Source organism: Mesoplodon bidens, assembly GCF_964165515.1.
Source record: "Mesoplodon bidens genome assembly, chromosome: 12".
Lineage (NCBI taxonomy): Eukaryota > Metazoa > Chordata > Mammalia > Artiodactyla > Ziphiidae > Mesoplodon > Mesoplodon bidens.
Window position 1 is genome coordinate 81,969,906 of NC_138168.1, and position 18,198 is coordinate 81,988,103.

General features: G+C 36.1%; 1 protein-coding gene across 1 annotated transcript in view; it reads left to right on the top strand.

The window, feature by feature from the left end:
• SCAF8 (SR-related CTD associated factor 8) overlaps positions 1-17,525 on the top strand; it is an 80,792-nt gene extending 63,267 nt beyond the window's left edge. Inside the window, 8 exon segments of the mRNA XM_081251343.1 lie at positions 923-1,023; positions 3,779-3,892; positions 4,927-5,083; positions 6,960-7,093; positions 8,710-8,854; positions 10,604-10,672; positions 13,246-13,464; positions 14,704-17,525. Coding sequence (XP_081107469.1) covers positions 923-1,023; positions 3,779-3,892; positions 4,927-5,083; positions 6,960-7,093; positions 8,710-8,854; positions 10,604-10,672; positions 13,246-13,464; positions 14,704-16,157 — 2,393 coding nt within the window. The 3' untranslated portion in view covers positions 16,158-17,525.
• The last annotated feature ends 673 nt before the right edge of the window (positions 17,526-18,198 follow it).

Here is an 18,198-nt window from a genome sequence, read left to right on the forward strand (position 1 = left end):
AGAGAGATGGAGACCTGATTGAAACCCACAGTCAGTAGAATGTAATGTGAAACTCACATTGCAATGATCACACCTTAGTGTGGGGCTGAATTAGCTCTAGAGTAAAACCTGCTCTAGGCTGTGTTGTAGATGAAAGATAACCCAAGAGCTGGAGACTTCTTTTTTTTTTTAATGACATTGACGTAAATCCAAATATATTAAAACTCTGCAAATATATCAGCTGTAAATATTTTTAAAGTCAGTGTTTTCAGGAAAAGGAGATGTTCATGGAGACATGAACAGTGCAGCTCAAAGTAGGCAAGATGTCTCATGTGTAGCATTTATTTCTTAAAGGGAAGTGGCTTCCAGCCCTTAAGTATCCCTAAGTCTTTCATGATAACGAGTTCTAAATTAGCCTTTTCCTTTTTGTATATATATTTTTTGTATATAATTATTCTTTCCTTAAGGATAAGATACTGTTTTCAGATTTAACTGTTGATTTAGGAGAAACATCCATTTAATCATTCCAGCACAGAAAGATACTTAAAAGGTACACAGATAGGATTGCAGTGAGAAGTGGTTTTGAAACTTTGTTGCGTATTAGAATCACGTACAGCATTTTAAAACTCCCAGTTCCTGATCTGTCATACCCCATACCTTCCATCATCTTTTAGAGTGGGTTCCAGATACCCACAGGTGATTGATGTGTGCTGCCACGCTTGAGAACAGGTGATAATGCAAGAAGTTGACTTGGCATAGATGTGAATGGGTACCTGGTATTTTAGTTGATTTTAAACATAACATAAAAATGTCCGTTAACAAGTATTTAAAATATACTATCTGAAATTTTAATTTATTATTGTTACTAGTGTTTTTTCCTCAGCTACTTGAAAGAAGTATCTGTCTATGTGATTTGGGTTATTTGTCTCTTATGTCTTGACAGTATGTAGTACTACTCTGTGGGTTGGTCAGGTAGACAAGAAGGCAACACAGCAAGATTTAACCAACCTGTTTGAAGAGTTTGGACAGATTGAATCCATTAATGTAAGTATCAGTTCTTAAATAATTTAAAGTTAAGAAAAAAATAGGGAGTTTTCAGAGTCACTTTGTCCCTTTGGTTCCTAATTAGCCCAGTAATATCTGCCTTTAATCAAATTTTAAAAGGATTGTTTGACTCTAATCGTTTTTATGTTTACTCTGCTGTTGTTTATCTCTGCTTAATTAATTTTCCTTTTTTAAATGGAAGTCTAACAAAATATTCTTAGGCGTTTTATAGCAATGTAATAGCACTTGATTCCTAAAAACATCGAATGTTTGAGTTAGCAGGAACCGTATGTGTGATCTTGTTTAATTTCTTTTTTTTTTTTTTTTTAAATGAAAGTGAAGAAACTGAGTTAGAATTGTAATCACCTGCACATGAGCACATAGGTAATGGTGGAGAAACAACTGGACTTGAGGTCCCAGTCTTTTGCCAGCCTCTTCCCACCCCTTCCCCTTCTCTTCCTCTCAGAGCAAACCCGAGGCAAGAAAACCTGTGTGGCCACAGCATAGCTCTATCACTCCTCAGCTTGATTCTTTCAGTGTACCCAGTCTCCACCTTTGAGTATTTTCTTCCTCCTGCAGGGCTATTGGTTTTCCTTGAGGCTAAAAATAAGTAATGGAATAGTCATTTGAGGAGACTTATTCCTTAACTCTCTGATCTTATTCACTGTTATTATACTTTTATGTCTTTTGGACCTTTTTATCATTATTTACCAGGAAATTGGCTGGTTTTCCTTTCTAGTCTTAGATTCCTTATATTCTCAACATTCCTTATATGGCCAAACTTGACTTTTTGGTATTAATAACAGCACTCTTTATTTAAATTGAATTTGACCATTTTGTATTTTACTTTCAACTATGTATGATCTCATTGGAGCCTCACAAGAAGCTGGTTAAGTAATTCAAATATTGTTATTTTACCGGTGAGGAATCTAAATGATTTGTCTAAGTTACACAGATAATAAATAGCTGATTGATTGGTTAATTAATAGGTATTTGGCTGAGTGTTTCAACTTAGGTATTTCAGATTCTTCTTTTTACACCATGAAAGTGTTGTAGGCTTCTCATTTTGTCTTTTTAAATTTCACCTGTCAGAACATAAGTAATCTCTGAGTCTGTGATCATATAACCTCTGAAATTTTTTCTGATTTTCCGCTGCCTTTAAACTAGTGGTTCTCAGCTCTAGCTGCATATCAGAAATGGGTTGACATTTGAAAAAATAGGGATGCCCATGATCAGTTCCTTTAGATTCTTATCAAAGGTGCCATAATTACACAGGTGATTTTGATGCAAAGCCAGGAATCACTGCTCTGAACAGACCCCGAATCTAAGTAGCATTTTGTATTTTCACGTTGCTTATGACATTTGTAGTCTTTCTTATACCACAGTCATTGGGACATTAGTTTGCCTCGTCTCCCTCTTCTTCTGTATTACCTTTTAAGAGTGTCGTACTTAAAAGTAATAGGCACTAAGTTACTTTGTGAACTGAAGTGTACTGAATGGCTAGTGATAAAATCCAGGATTTGGAAAATTAGTGGGAGATTTATAAACCTTTCACTTCGTTTTGGGGGAGTTTGAAGACTGAGAAAAGTCCATTAGATTTAGCATTTAGTAGGTCATTAGCTTGAAGAAAATATTTTCGGTGGGTTGGTAAGGGGTTGGATCTACACTGCAAGAGATGAATTATATAAGAGGTTAGATAGACTTCTCTTTTGAGAAATTTGGTATTAAAGTGACAGCTATTAGCAAGACCGAGGGAAACGTTATTTTGACAGCTAGAGCTTATTAGGTATTAAGCACTAACAAAGTGATAGAATACCTTTTGAGTTCTTCCTAAAGAAACTGAAATGCTCTGTGCATTTTTCTGAGTTAATACATTAAAGATAATTTTATGATCTGGTAGTTTATAGAGGAGTTAAATGCTTTGTAAATAAACCTCTTGAGATCCTTACACTGAGGCTATCTTCTTATTCATATTAAAATCTTCGTCCAGAAGTACTTGGACAAAGTTAAGTTTTATAAAATTGAAAAGCTTTAGTTTTATTATTTGTTGTAGATTTTGGACTTTACATTAAGGATAAGATACTTCCCCAAAACAAAAATCCTTCTCACATTACTCAACATAACATTTGGCAGAATTTAAATACTACTGTAAATAAATTGTATGCCTTCAAATATGTTGGCCATACGGTGTTGTTTTCCTTTTATCTGGTGGTATTATATACACATCTTGATACATTGCTTTGTTTTAATAGTTCTTCATTGTGTGTTAAAACTTTAGTTGACACGTGATATTCAAGATTTCACATATATCATGGCTTAGAATGAGACCCAACTAGCGTCTGAATTTTTTTTTTCAACTGATAGTGCTTGAATCGTACCAATAAACAGATAGCTGGAGGAAGAAAAGGGGAAACAATTCAGTATTAATAATCAATGTTCTGGGGCCTCCCTGGTGGCGCAGTGGTTGAGAGTCCGCCTGCCGATGCAGGGGATACGGGTTCGTGCCCCGGTCTGGGAGGATCCCATATGCCGCGGAGCGGCTGGGCCCGTGAGCCGTGGCCACTGGGCCTGCGCGTCCGGAGCCTGTGCTCCACAACGGGAGAGGCCACAGCAGTGAGAGGCCCGCGTACCGCAAAAAAAATAAAAAATAAAAAATAAAAAATAATCAATGTTCTGTTCCATTAAAACCATAAAATGCCAGAAATGACTTGCCCTCCTCATACACCCTTTCTAAAGAAAATAATTTTTTTAATAGATGATTCCTCCCAGGGGCTGTGCTTACGTCTGCATGGTTCATCGACAAGATGCATTTCGGGCTCTTCAGAAACTTAGTTCCGGGTCATATAAAATTGGGTCCAAGGTCATTAAGGTGAGATTGGGGGGCATGTGCTCTTATTTTATTGGATTGTTAGAAAGTTTCCTGTATTTAATTCATCTTCTTTAATGTTATAGGCAAACCTTGACAGAAATTTATTATCTTAGTATTGTTAAATTATAGAATTTGGCTATAGGTAAAACAATAACCAAAACTTTATTCAAGCAGTTCTTCAGAATCACACAGGCACAGTACTCTTAGTCAACCAGGGCACCATTTTATGAGCGGAACGTTTTCATTTTTACAAGTTTGTCTTTCATTCACTCCTTCCCAGTGCTTCCTGATCCTACCCCTTAATTATATTATTAATGTCTCCTTTTTAACATCTTGTCTTATACAACTCAGGCCCTTGTGAAGGGTTTATTTATGTATATTTGTTTCCTCTTAGTCTTTGAGTATTTATTGTGTATTTTTCCATTTTTTACTTCTTATAACTAATTTACATTTTATTTCTGTTATTTGGAGTTAATTTATTCCATAGTTTCAGCAACTGAATTAAAAAATTTTAAATTACTTTCAAGGGAGTTAATATGCCTGTGCTTTGTCATTTTATGGCAGAGAGTTTCTCTATGTAACTTTCAAGGGAGTTAATATGCCTGTGCTTTGTCATTTTATGGCAGAGAGTTTCTCTATGTAAGCTAAAGTGTCACTGGTCTCTTGGAGTACCAAGATTTTGTTTAACTATTCTAATTATCGCTAATGTAGGTTGACATTTTTATGATGAAAAGTAGATTTGGTTTATTTCTGGAAGTGTGTTGTTTTAAGGTCATAGTAGGAAGTGGAAATAAATTCCATAATATAAACACCACCGCTATCTATTGCAGGTTTTGTTTTACAAACAAAATCAGAAAATACATGGAAAAAATTTCATTGGCTACTGTTATTCCAGCAGTGATGCTTTGCCTGACCAGCTGATTTTTAAAACCAATTTTATTCATCTTTACATTGTTAGCATATAATTTTGTATGTTTTACCTTGTTTTTACAGTAAACATGAGCTTTCTTCTTTCCTCTCCTCATTCCTGATAGATTGCTTGGGCTTTAAACAAAGGTGTAAAAACAGAATACAAACAATTCTGGGATGTGGATCTTGGAGTAACATATATACCATGGGAAAAAGTTAAAGTGGATGACTTGGAAGGTTTTGCAGAAGGAGGCATGATTGATCAGGAAACTGTAAATACTGGTAAGAGCCCTATGGGTAGTTTTATTGTTTAAAAATATGCTTAAAGGGTTGTAATTGATTAGAGTTTTGCATGTTGGGGTGAATTGTGTTTATTTCCTGGATTCTTCCCCATAGTGCAAAAGAGGGGAAAAAGTGAAACATTACCCTGTTCAATGTGTATACTTAATGGGATCTGTTTCGTAAATGTCAGAGTATATCGATAGTGTTCTAAAACTCTAAATGTAGCATTTTTTATATATGTCTTTTAAAAAGTTTCAGTCTTTGAGAGCGTTGTATATATGGAGGCTTCTAAAGACTAATTTTTTCAGTTACTTGAGTTTAAATGAGAACTGAGGATTTAGGAAATTTCTTTAAAAAACTTCCTAGATTATTTTGATTAGTATCTATGTTGAGAATGCCAGGAATAGAATCTCAGAGAGCTGTAGTTCAGATCCATGCTGCTCTAGAAAGCTTATAACCAAGTGATAATCCGGCCCATTCTTCTAAAAATTTGTCTTTTTGTTTTAAAAATTTTCAGTTATAAATTCAGAGAATAATGGATGCTTGGGAAAGAATTGAAATATGTTATACTTATTTCTTGACATCGTAGCTCTTCTACCAAAATTAGCTAATTTTCAGAATAGTATTTTTGTTCTCAGGCCGATGTACATATTTTCAAACACTTTTTCAGTTGTTTTCTTCTTGTCATTCTCTCTCTCGCTGTCTCTCTCCTTTTTGGATGGATGTTCCTCCAGAACATTTATTCATTCAAAAAATATTTCAGTTCCTACTGTGTGCCAGGCATAACTTTAGGAGCTGGGATTATAGCAGTGAGACAGACAGACAAAAATCCTTCCTCTCTTGGAGTGCACATTGTAGTACAGGGGTTGACAACAGCCCATGGGCCAAATCTTACTGGCAGCCTGTTCAGTAAATAAAGTTTTATTGAAACACAGCCACACTCAGTTGTGTTTACCTATTGTATATGACTTTTTAAAATTCAACAACAGTTGAGTCATTGTAACAGAGAACACATGGCCCGCACAATCTAAAATACTTACAAATAGGAAGAGTTTGCCAACCCATGTTCTAGTGGGAAAAAATGGATAATAAATACGATAGATAAACTAGGTAGTGTTTCAGTGTTGGTTAAGTTCTAAGAAGAAAAAACAGGGAAAGGGGATAGGCAGTATGGGTGTGGAGCTATTGGAGTTTTAAGTGGTTGAAGAGGGTCTAATGGAGAAGGTGGTATTCAGAGGCGTGAGACATGCAGCTATCTGGGAAAGAGTGTTTCATACAGAGAGAACAGCAAGTGCCAAGTCTATGAGAAAGTCGTGAGACCAGTATGGCTTGAGCATAGTGAGGAGTGAGTAGTAGGAGATGAAGTCAGAGAGATACGGAGGGGCGAAGTCGTGTAGTCTTACTAGTCATTCTCGTGACTTTGATCTTTAAGGGAGGTGAACCTTTGGAGGAACCATTGGAGCTTCTTTGTTCTGTTTTTGCATTTTTCTGTATTTTCAGAAAGATCTTTCTGTATTGGGTTAATACTTGTTGTTTTCCCCTTATACCTTGTGACAAAATATAGAATAAGGTTGGCTTGTCTTAAATCAGACAGCCTTTGAGATACGTATCTATGATATCCCTTTTAAGTGTTTTCTCTAGACAGAATATTTTAGTGTCTTTGATTTGTGCCTCATGTCGTGCTGCTTTGAACTCCTTAGTACCCTAGTCAGATTTATCTCAGCAGAACCAGATAGGTTGGCACCTATAGCTGTGGACACATCTTAAAGTTGTGCCAAGGTAGATGAAGGACTATTCAGACGTGAAATAAATGCGTACATAAAAAATGAAAAACTGCACCTATCCAGAGGAAATCAATTTCAAATATTTTGTTTAGAGTGGGAAAGTGTGAAAAGCTCAGAACCTGTTAAAGAGACGGTCCAGACAACTCAGAGCCCACCTCCAGTTGAAAAGGAGACAGTGGTCACAACCCAGGCAGAGGTGTTCCCTCCACCTGTTGCTATGTTACAGGTTAGTGCTGGGTGTTTTTTTATTGTTTAATGTGTGGTTTTATAGTTTTGTTTTTACTCACGTCTTTACTTCATAAAACTTGGAAGAAATTGTCCAAAATAGATTAATATTAAATACAAGCATTTTTGAAATTTTCCTTTTAGAAAAAGTGTAATTCATATTTAAATGTTTATTTATTGAACAAATATTTATTGATTGCCTGCTCTGTGACATTCACTGTTCTAGGCACCTGGAATAGGGATACATCAGTGGGAAAAAAAAACAAACACAAATCCCTTCCCTTATGGAGAGTTTGTTCTCAATAGGGGAGACAGAAAATAGAAAATTAATAAGTTTATAAGATGCTGTGGAGGGGAGAAGGTAGTACAAGGATCATCAGGAGTACCTAGGTAGGTGTTTAAAATTTTAAAATAAAATGGTGAGGTAGACTTAATTGAGAACAAGACATTTGAGCCACAACTTAAAGTTGCTGAGGCAGTTAATCATGTGGCTATCTGAAGAAAGCGTTAGAGGCAGAGGGAGCAACCAGTGCAAAGGCCTGCAGCCAGGAGCATGTTTCGTGTGTTCCTGGAGTAACAAGCGGGCAAGAATAAAGTGAGTGAGAGGCAACTTAGTGTAAGTGAGACCTCTGGGGGGACTTTGGTTTTCACTCTGAGATGAGGAGCCATTAGAGGACTTGGAAGAAAGGAGTGACTCAGTCTGGCTTAGAGTTTTAAAGGATTGCACTGGCAACTATTTTGAGAATAGAATAGTGGGCATTGATAAAAGCAAAGAGACCAGTTAAAAGTTGCAGCAGTCCAGGTGAGAGATGATGGTGGCTCAGACTGGACTGATGGCGGTGAAGGCAACAAGAAGTCGTCAGATCCTAGGTGTATTGTCGTGGTTTGGCCAGTGCGCGTGGTTCGATTTGAGTTGCGAGGAAGAGCAGAGGCAAGGTTTTTGGTCTGAGAAATTGGAAAGATGGAGTTACCATTATCTGAGAATGAAAAAGACTGTGGAAGTGTGGTTTGGGAAGGACAGCTGGGAGTTCAGTTTTATGCGTGTGAAGTTTGAAGTGTCTTTCTAGACAGCAAAGTTGAGATGTTGAACAGACCATTGATACAATGTGAACTTCAGGAGAGAGGTACAGCCATGCCATAATACAGATAAATATTTGGGAATTGTCGTACCTAGGATGAGTAAAAGAATTTATGGTTAGGAGTAGAAAACAAACTAATGAGAAATTCAAGCCATTTTAAAGCTGTTAGTGACATGCTTCCTAATGGTGATTAGATCGCATAACATAGCTAGGTATTATAAACTTAGTAGGAGGTGGCAGTGTAAAATTGAGCATGGTGTTCACTGTTGAAGTAGGTGCCCACAACTTTACATCACTTGAATGTAAGGTAGATTTCACAGTCTCTGTTTGTTGAAAAATACTGTCTTGCTTTTACCTCAAGTAAGTTCACTTGTAAGAATACAAAAAGGAAGGAAAAAAAACCCAAAACAACTTAATATAATGATATTTGTTACCTTCCTATAAAAGAAACAAATAATTTACCTTTGGTTGTCCTAAGATGTAATCGTTGCAGATGGATAAAATGATACATGGACTTTTTATTTTCTATCCACAAAAGATTCCAGTAGCTCCAGCAGTGCCTACAGTTAGTTTAGTCCCACCAGCATTTCCTGTGTCAATGCCAGTTCCTCCTCCTGGATTCAGTCCAATTCCTCCACCGCCTTTTCTCCGCGCAAGTTTTAACCCTTCACAGCCACCTCCTGGTAAGGAATTTTCATCTTATCGTTTCAACTCTATTTAGAATATCATTTAAAATGTTCCTTTTCCAGGTTTAAACACTGTAGAGCAGTGATTCTCAAACCATAGCTTACATCCGAATCACTTGGAGGGCGTGTTAAAGTACAGATTGCTGGCCCAGCCTCCTTTGGAGTCAGTGGAACTGAGGTGGGGCAGGACAGTTGCATTTCGAACAAGTTCCCAGCTGATGCGTATTGTTGGTGGACCACACTTTAAGAAGCACTGACAGAAAAGAAATGGAATCCTTTAAAATCATTGAAATGCCTTAAGATAATTTAAAATTTATGTTGAAGTTTTTATATAAAAGTTCTCTATAGTTATCACCCATTCATCAAAGTATGCATTAAATTATATAGATTAGTCCTCCTAAAAATCATTAGATTTCCATTTTGACATTAGAAATTATAGTATATCTTAATATGCTAATTGAATTCATAATACTTTTTTTGACCTAATTATAGATAAACAGAAGTTCCTTGACTCATTGTTTCTAGGTAAAAACTATAGGTTACTTAACACATATCGATTAAATATAAATAATTGCTTACATAGGTTAGAGATAGAGCTTTTCATATTAGATCGTGGAAGGTTTAGACAAAGGAGAGAGAGAATACAAGGGATCAAACGATATATGTTGTTTTTCAAAACTATTTATTTTTTTTGAACTTCATGAATTATTTGTGTACTATAGAAAAGAATTACTGAATTGACTTCTGTAATTTAAGTTCTTAGTCATTGAATAGAGTTCCTAAAAACTGTCAGCAAGGCCAAAAAGTAAATTCATTGTCTGAAAATGGTTGTAATTTGTCATGTAATGTAAATTTTTTAAATTACAGTTTAATACATAATTTGAAATTGATGCAGATTTTAATAAGAACTTTATCTTTTTATATTTTAAATATTGGAAAACTATTCATCAGATACCTTCAATCACAAATCTGTATTTGTGATTGAAAATTAAAATTTTTTCTCAGAAGGTATTTTTAAATGATTTTTTCAAAAACCATACCACATGGATTTTATAGTCTTTAGCATTCATTTGTTGAAAATCACATATCTTTTTTTCCCGTTATTCTTAGCCACTATTTTCCATTGGAATTTAATGGTAGCTCTATATTTTAAAAATGCAGGGAAGCAGGTTTATAGTTTGATCATCTGATATTTAAAATCATAAAACAGCCAATATTAAATTTATTTTATTTATTTCTTATTTTTTATTAAGATTTGTTTCAGTGCTCAAAATAAAATATAGTAATATCCAAGGTTAATAGAAGTATTCTGATATAGTGGGGTAAACAGCATCTACATCAAAGAAGTACCATGGCACATTTTACAGATGACATCATTGCATATAATGGTATCAGCAGCTTGAAGTAATACAATGTTTGACTTCCCATGCAGTCACCATGCTAACATATAAACAGGTTGCCTGGCTTGACTTAATCATTGATCTTACAGCATCATAGAGCGTGCCAAGTAAATAGATAGTATATATGCTCATGATAGGGGCCTCTGTGCTTTACTTAGCTTACGAAGGATCAAATAAGGTAGTGTATATAGAACTAATTTTTGAAATGGAAAATATGTTCATAAATATGAGGTAGTAATGACTGTTTCAAGAATGCAGGATTTCATTTATAGCTGTTGGAATCTTCGATTTAAAAGAAAGTGACACTTTGTTATTTTATTTTTGGTCTTTTTTTTTTCCCATGTAGGTTTCATGCCACCTCCAGTTCCACCACCTGTTGTACCACCACCTACTATTCCACCAGTAGTACCAACATGTGAGTTTTCTACTTTCAGAATTTTCTTTCTTTATGATAGTGATAATGTGTTGGTTCTCATGTTTGTTAATTATTGTTAATTTTTTTATCATGGAAGTTTTCAGACAAATGCATTTTTTTGGTTAAATGATTTCTAACACGTTAACAGTATCATATGACAGTTCAGATTTGCTCTGTTGTATCAAATTTGTGTTTTTTGTTTTATGTATAAAATGTCTTAATTTAGAGCAGCCCCACCCACACACCCCTTTTGAAAAAGGGTTCATGTCTTTGACTTGTTGAAAAGCAGTTCACTTCTGTATGCAAGATCCCAAATAATGGGTTTGGTTTTTTTGCTTCTTTGTGGTATCTTCCTTGAATCTCCTGCAAATAGAAAGTTTTTAGTTTAGAATATGCTTCAACTTTTTTCGTAAGAATACTTAACAAATGGGGTGCTATGGACTTGATATTATATCACATCAGGAGCCATGCAGTGCCTTCTTGTCCCACTTTTAATGATGTCATAATGGATCAGAGCATTCAGATAGTGGGACCTGGTCATTTTAAAAAGTTGCCCTTCAAATTTTCATCAGATGGTTTCATCTTTTGATTATTCTTGCTGAATCTACTTTTCATTAGTTGCAAAGTGGTGACCTTCCGAATTTTGTAATTCCTTCCACATTTCTTAGCAAGAATTTTTTCTGTAAAGAAAAACTTTCTCTCATCAACTAGTGGTGTTTAGTTACCTTGAAGTACAGTTGTACAGGAGATGCTAAATTCTTTCCTGTAAGTGCAGTTTTTCAGAGTAATGAGTTCTATGGATATCACCTGTGATATCCAGTGACTGAAGGTGGGGGAGGATTTCTCTTATTTCTCCTTCTCCACTCCCTTCCCTCTACTTTTTTCTCCTTCACTTTTAGTAGTGTTTATGGATTAATGGATTTTTACTTCCAAGTGGTTGCATTCACCTTTCTTTTTGAAGTTCAGTTTGTTCATTTTTGGACAGTAAGAGCCTTTCATGTTACTTCTCTATTCTTTTGAGATGACTGCATCAGTTTTTGAGAGCTTTTTCGCCTAATACTAGACCAAAGGACTTTATTGTAAAGAGAGTGTATATGATACAGAGCTTTACATTTTGGTGTTACATAACCCACTTTTCTTACATTTTTAAACTCTATTCTCTCCTTCAGTGTTTAGACAACATTAGGATCCTTTTTGTGTTACTGTTGGTTAATTAGGAAGAATTGTTTATTCTTTCTGAAAATTAGAAAAGTGTTCAGAAGCCGTTTCTGAATTCACCATTCACAGAGAGACCCACCTTACTTAGAGCCTCCCTCCCAGTTGTTTCTCCTTACACTGTTCATTTTGGAAAACCGGGGGTCAATTAAAGGAGAAAGAGAAATAGCACTGTGTGCCAGCTGCTCCCCTAATTGTTCACACTGTCTTACCTAATTCTCATAATTCCCATACATGATCCCGGTTGATTTTTATCCCTATTTTACAGCTCTGTTCTGTGCTAACAGTTTGTCTAGGTAGTCCAGAGTTAAATGTGAGGATAAAAGTTTCTAAAATCCCAAAGTACATGATTTAGTAGTGTTGTGAAATAAGTTTGACTAGAAATTCTGTTTGTGATTTTTATATTCCTCTAGCTTGGTTTTTTAACATATAGATGACATACAGAAGAGTTTTTCTACCCATTCTTTATGCCTTTTTTGTATCTTTATAAAAAGGAAATGTTTTTACCTTTTTATTTGTAGTTCTCATCTGATGAGTTTCCTACTTCATTTGACAAAAAGTAGTGAATGTAAAGACCCTAGTACTTACAGTTTCAGCGGGATTGGGCAGATTTTCACTCTCATATTTGTTGGTCTTCACCAATCATTTCTCTATATTTATTCCCATATTCCCATACTGGCATCCTTGAAAAATTATGATTTTTTTTAATTGCTGGGATTTGTTCTTAAGTATGGATCCTTATTTTACCAAACATTTCTCTTGAAAATATTTCTAAAAATTGTTGTTTTTCCCTATTTTTAAAAAATGGGGCTTCCCTGGTGGCGCAGTGGTTGAGAATCCGCCTGCCGATGCAGGGGACACGGGTTCGTGCCCCGGTCCGGGAAGATCCCACGTGCCGCCGAGCGGCTGGGCCCGTGAGCCATGGCCGCTGAGCCTGCGCGTCCGGAGCCTGTGCTCCGCAACGGGAGAGGCCACAACAGTGAGAGGCCCGCGTACTGCAAAAAAACAAAAAACAAAAAACGAAGCTTTCTAAATATAATTTAGCTTCTTCAGGATGACTCATTTGTCATTTTGAGCATCAGTTATTATATAATGTGCTAGGTGATACAGAGATGCCATTAAGTGAAACACTCAAGCTGTCAGAAGTTAGTTTTCATTATAAACGAAATAAAGGGACCAGAAGAGAATTCACATATGTCATGTTAACTGAGCAGTCTTACCAAATAATTGGGGAAGGAGGATAGGAAGTCATTTAAAACTTTGGCAAGACCAGTGTTGGTCATACTTAATATTTTAACCTAGCACATGAATTGATTAGCTAATTAAATCTGAAATATATATTCTCCTTCTTTAAACAGCTTTAGTGCAGCCGCCATTATCTATGACTCCAGAAACTGTGAAAGATGTTGGATTTGGTAGCCTTGTTTTGCCAGGTGGTTCTGTTGCCAGCAGTCTTGCTACTTCCACTCTGCCAGCTGGAAGTGTTTTTAATCCTCCAACTAAACAAGCAGAGCCTGAAGAAAAAGTACCTCATCTTATAGACCACCAGATTTCTTCTGGTGAAAACACCAGATCAGGTAAAAAGAAAAAAGAAATCCCCAGAAATACATAGCTAAATCATAATCACTACTTCTCTATATTGGTGTTTAATTCTTAGGTGCCATGAATGTGTAAAACATTTATCTCCTAAAATTCCTGTTATAAAGAAATTTGACATTCTCTTCAGGATAGTATAGATTTTGACACCTTTCCATTAAGACTCCTTCTCCTCCTGTTTTTGGCCTATTGGAACTGTTTTAATCTGTTATCAAAATAAGATTGCACAAAATGTGTATACTTACAGAAAGATTAAAACAAACAAGTATTAGTTATAAGTAACTACTACCAGATATCCAGCTAAGTCTAGAAGATAAATATAGTTTTGAAAGCAGCGAGTCCTTTTTTTTTTTTTTTACTTCCTGCAACTGTAAAGCAGTTTATTTACTTGGATGATGCCACACACAACACAGGCTTTAAGTAGCAGAGCCAGGAATTAAACTCTCTTTTTTAGTTTTTTTAAACCTGCAAGCTCAGTGTTCTTTTGGCTACACTATACGTCTTTTTTTTTTTTTTTTTTGACATCTTGGAGTATAATTGCTTTACAATGGTGTGTTAGTTTCTGCTTTATAACAAAGTGAATCAGCTATACGTATACATACATCCCCATATCTCCTCCCTCTTGCGTCTCCCTCCCACCCTCCCTATCCCACCCCTCTAGGTGGTCACAAAGCACTGAGCTGATCTCCCTGTGCTATGCGGCTGCTTCCCACTAGCCATCTATTTTACATTTGGTAGTGTATATATGTCCATGCTACTCTCTCCCTTCGTCCCAGCTAACCCTTCCCCTTCCCGGTGTCCTCAAGTCCATTCTCTACGTCTGTGTCTTTATTCCTGTCCTGCCCCTAGGATCTTCAGAACCAAAGTCCTTTTTTTATGGCACCACTGTTAGTATATTAAGAATTGTTTGTACTTTAGAAAGACTTTTGTTAAAGGTGGAGAATCAGTATAAAAGCTGATATTTTTGTTTAACTTAAAAAGATTTCATGTAAAGATTTTAGGTAGCAGCCCCACTTATGTTTTAATATTTAAATTTCACTACATATGGTATTAATAATTTCAGCTTTAATTTTTTAATATCTAGTATACCTGGATTCTTGGGGGGATACAAGTAGCTGATTAAGCTAACTACTGGCAATTATAGCGTTAATAATTATAAACATAGTTTCCTTTTCACACCAGAATGATTGTTTGTGTTATTTTTCTTCTTTCCATTTTAGTGATTCCAAATGATGTTTCAGGTGGCTCTGCGATTTTAGGAGGACAGCCGCCAAATGTGACGAACAATTCTGGAATTCTGGGAGTCCAAAGACCAAATGTATCAAGTAATAATGAAATTCTTGGAGTCCGACCATCTAATGTTTCCAGTAGTTCTGGGATTATTGGAGCCCAGCCACCAAATATTCTAAATAACTCTGGAATTTTGGGAATACAGCCACCAAGTGTGTCGAGTAGTTCTGGACTTCTGGGCATGCTACCCCCAAATATACCTAACAATTCCGGACTTATAGGAGTACAGCCACCCAGTGTTCCAAATACTTCTGGACTTTTGGGAACACAGCCACCAGCTGGGCCTCAACATTTACCCCCTTTAAATCTTTCTAATCAAAGGATGCCTGCAATGCCGATGTTAGACATTCGTCCAGGACTAATACCACAGACACCTGGACCAAGATTCCCTTTAATGCAGCCTGGAATTCCACCTCAGCGGGGACTCCCTCCCCCAGCGGTGCTTGATTCAGCTCTTCATCCACCACCCCGTGGTCCTTTTGCTCCAGGAGATATTTTTAGTCCACCTGAAAGACCTTTTCTAGTTCCTGGAAGACAAAGTGTAGACAATGTTGCTAATCCAGAAAAAAGGATACCACTTGGGAATGATAACATTCAACAGGAAGGAGATAGAGATTACCGGTTTCCTCCCATAGAAACCAGGGAAACCATTAGTAGACCTCCCCCGGTGGATGTTAGGGATGTGGTTGGACGGCCTGTAGATCCAAGAGAAGGTCCTGGAAGGCCTCCATTAGATGGTAGAGATCATTTTGGAAGACCTCCTGTAGATATTCGAGAGAATCTTGTGAGGCCAGGCATAGATCATCTTGGTCGAAGAGACCACTTTGGCTTTACTCCAGAGAAGCCCTGGGGGCATAGAGATTTCGACGAGAGAGAGCATCGGGTTCTACCTGTCTATGGTGGTCCAAAGGGCTTACATGAAGAAAGAGGTAGATTTCGGTCTGGAAACTATCGGTTTGATCCTAGAAGTGGTCCTTGGAACAGAGGATTTGGACAAGAAGTTCACAGAGATTTTGATGACCGCAGAAGACCCTGGGAGAGGCAAAGGGATAGGGATGACAGAGATTTTGATTTCTGCAGAGAAATTAATGGAAATCGTTTTGGACGAGATAGAATTCAAAACACCTGGGTCCCCCCTCCTCATGCTCGGGTTTTTGATTTTTTTGAAGGGGCCACTTCTCAACGAAAAGGTGATAATGTGCCTCAGGTTAATGGTGAAAATACCGAGAGACATGCTCAGCCACCACCTTTACCAGCGCAGAGTGATCCTGAACTTTATGAAAAACTGACATCTTCAAGTGAAATAAACAAGGAGAAGAGTGACACAGTTGCTGATATAGAGAGTGAACCAGTGGTAGAAAGCACAGAAACTGAGGGGACATAATCATCACTCAGTAGGTAAAAGATACATTTTGTAAAGTTGTCATCTCTCTGTAATAGATTAATGGCTGACTGGACCATAGTTGTTCACTTTTGTCTGCCAGAATTAAGTTAATCTGATGTTCATGTTCACCTTTCTCTTAATATAATTGTACAACTGACTTGTATAGACATTGTTCTTAATATGAACATGGTAGGTAAACATTTTTTATTTTTCTGATAAAATATAAATGTTGCCCCCAGATTCTTTTAACTTCAAGGAAATGAATAACAGCTTGTCAGAGACTTCCTATGGAAGAAAGAATTTTTTAGATACTACCATTAGGTTGGATATGGTAATAGATATATTTCAAAATAGCAAGCGGTGGTATATCTTATCCATATCTTTAGGCTGCTGCAGACTTTTAAGGTAATAGACAAAGCTGTGATATTTTATGCAAAGACTGGCTCTAGATATTTGAGGAGCACAATACAGAGATTTTAAAAAGTGATTTTGTAAAATCTACACTATGGTCTCTGTTTCTCCAAAGTAAGTGTTTGTGATTTGTTCCTCATACTGCAGTGAGTAAAAAAGAAAAAAGAAAAAAAAGAAAACAACATAAATATTAAAGTACGTTTCAATGTTGGGTGAATTTTGTTTTTAGATGCCAATAAAACTTATTTGTTTGATAACAGTGTTCTAGGAATTGTATTTTTTTAACCTACAGATTCTTAAAACCATGGATCATTAGCAGCATGTGCTTAGTTGCAGAATTTTTCTATTACTCGTAATAACAACAAAGAACCATGTGGTTGAAAAAAAGCATGTACTTTGATATAAAAATCATGCAGTCTCATTAGTATGTGTATAATATCTGTGTATATTTATTGCATAAGTCATATGTAGAGTTTTCTTTCTCTGTACGTCTATTTTCATGCACATACAGAGAAAAATAGAAAGTTGGTAGTTTAGATAATAAAATATTCTTTAAAACTGGATAGAAAATAAGAGAAATTTGGCTAATTGACATTGCTCATAGTTACAGCTCTTAGCCTTTATGATGGTAAAATAAGAAATATTGTAAAGAAATACACTGGCAGTTTGACAATTCTCTTTTAATACAGTTAAGCATGAAGCCAGATTTAGCATCAAGCTGAATCCATGTAAATGCTTGCATTGCTTTGTTTCACACTATTTGCTATTCTGCATAGATAGTGCTTATACTAAAGTACTTACTGGTCACTTGCCTGAAGTGAATTTCTCAATTGCACAAAATGTAGAGTAGTGTTGGTGGATTTTAAAACATTAACTTGTATACCAGAAACAATGTGTCCGTCATGTGTTTTGTAGGCTCTGCATAACGCTGTTGAGATTAGCTTCCAAGGTAAACTGAGTAGCAGAAAAATTTGGGATAAGTTTCCTGTTTTATTTATTATTATTATGTTTTTGCTTTTGCTTTTCATTTATTTGCTGTTTGTTTCTCCTTTGGGTTTTACATATATACACATATATATAAAACCATTGGTGTTTTTCCGTTTCTAATGATGGCTTTCATTTGGTCCCATGAACAGTTGCTTTGTCTCCTATTCCAGTAATTCCTCATTTGTTCTATTTACCTAAAATTCTTAAGTTACATTTGTCAAGCCCCCCACCCCACCCCGCACCAAAAGAAATGATGGGTACACCAGCTATTGAACATTGGGTGGTTTTTGCTTCCCTCTGATGATCTATAGATCTTTAAGGATTCTCGCCAAAAATAAAGTCTTTTCTTCTTGTAGGTTCTGAAATAGAAATAGTACGTTATTTATTTTGGTTTTTGGAAAAGTGGATGAGAGGGGGAGTTTGGTGTTTATTTCTAGGGTAATTGAATTCAGTCCAATAATTTCGGGTTGGTTTCAGATCATTTCCTTGGGGTAATGGGAAAAACTGTGACATTGGTACAAAGTTTTAATATTCTGGAAAGATTTAGCCTTGTCCTTAAGGAAATTATATTAACTGGAATTTCTCTCGAACTACTTTAGTTACATTTATCATTATCAAAATTAAGTGACATTCACTTGGATTA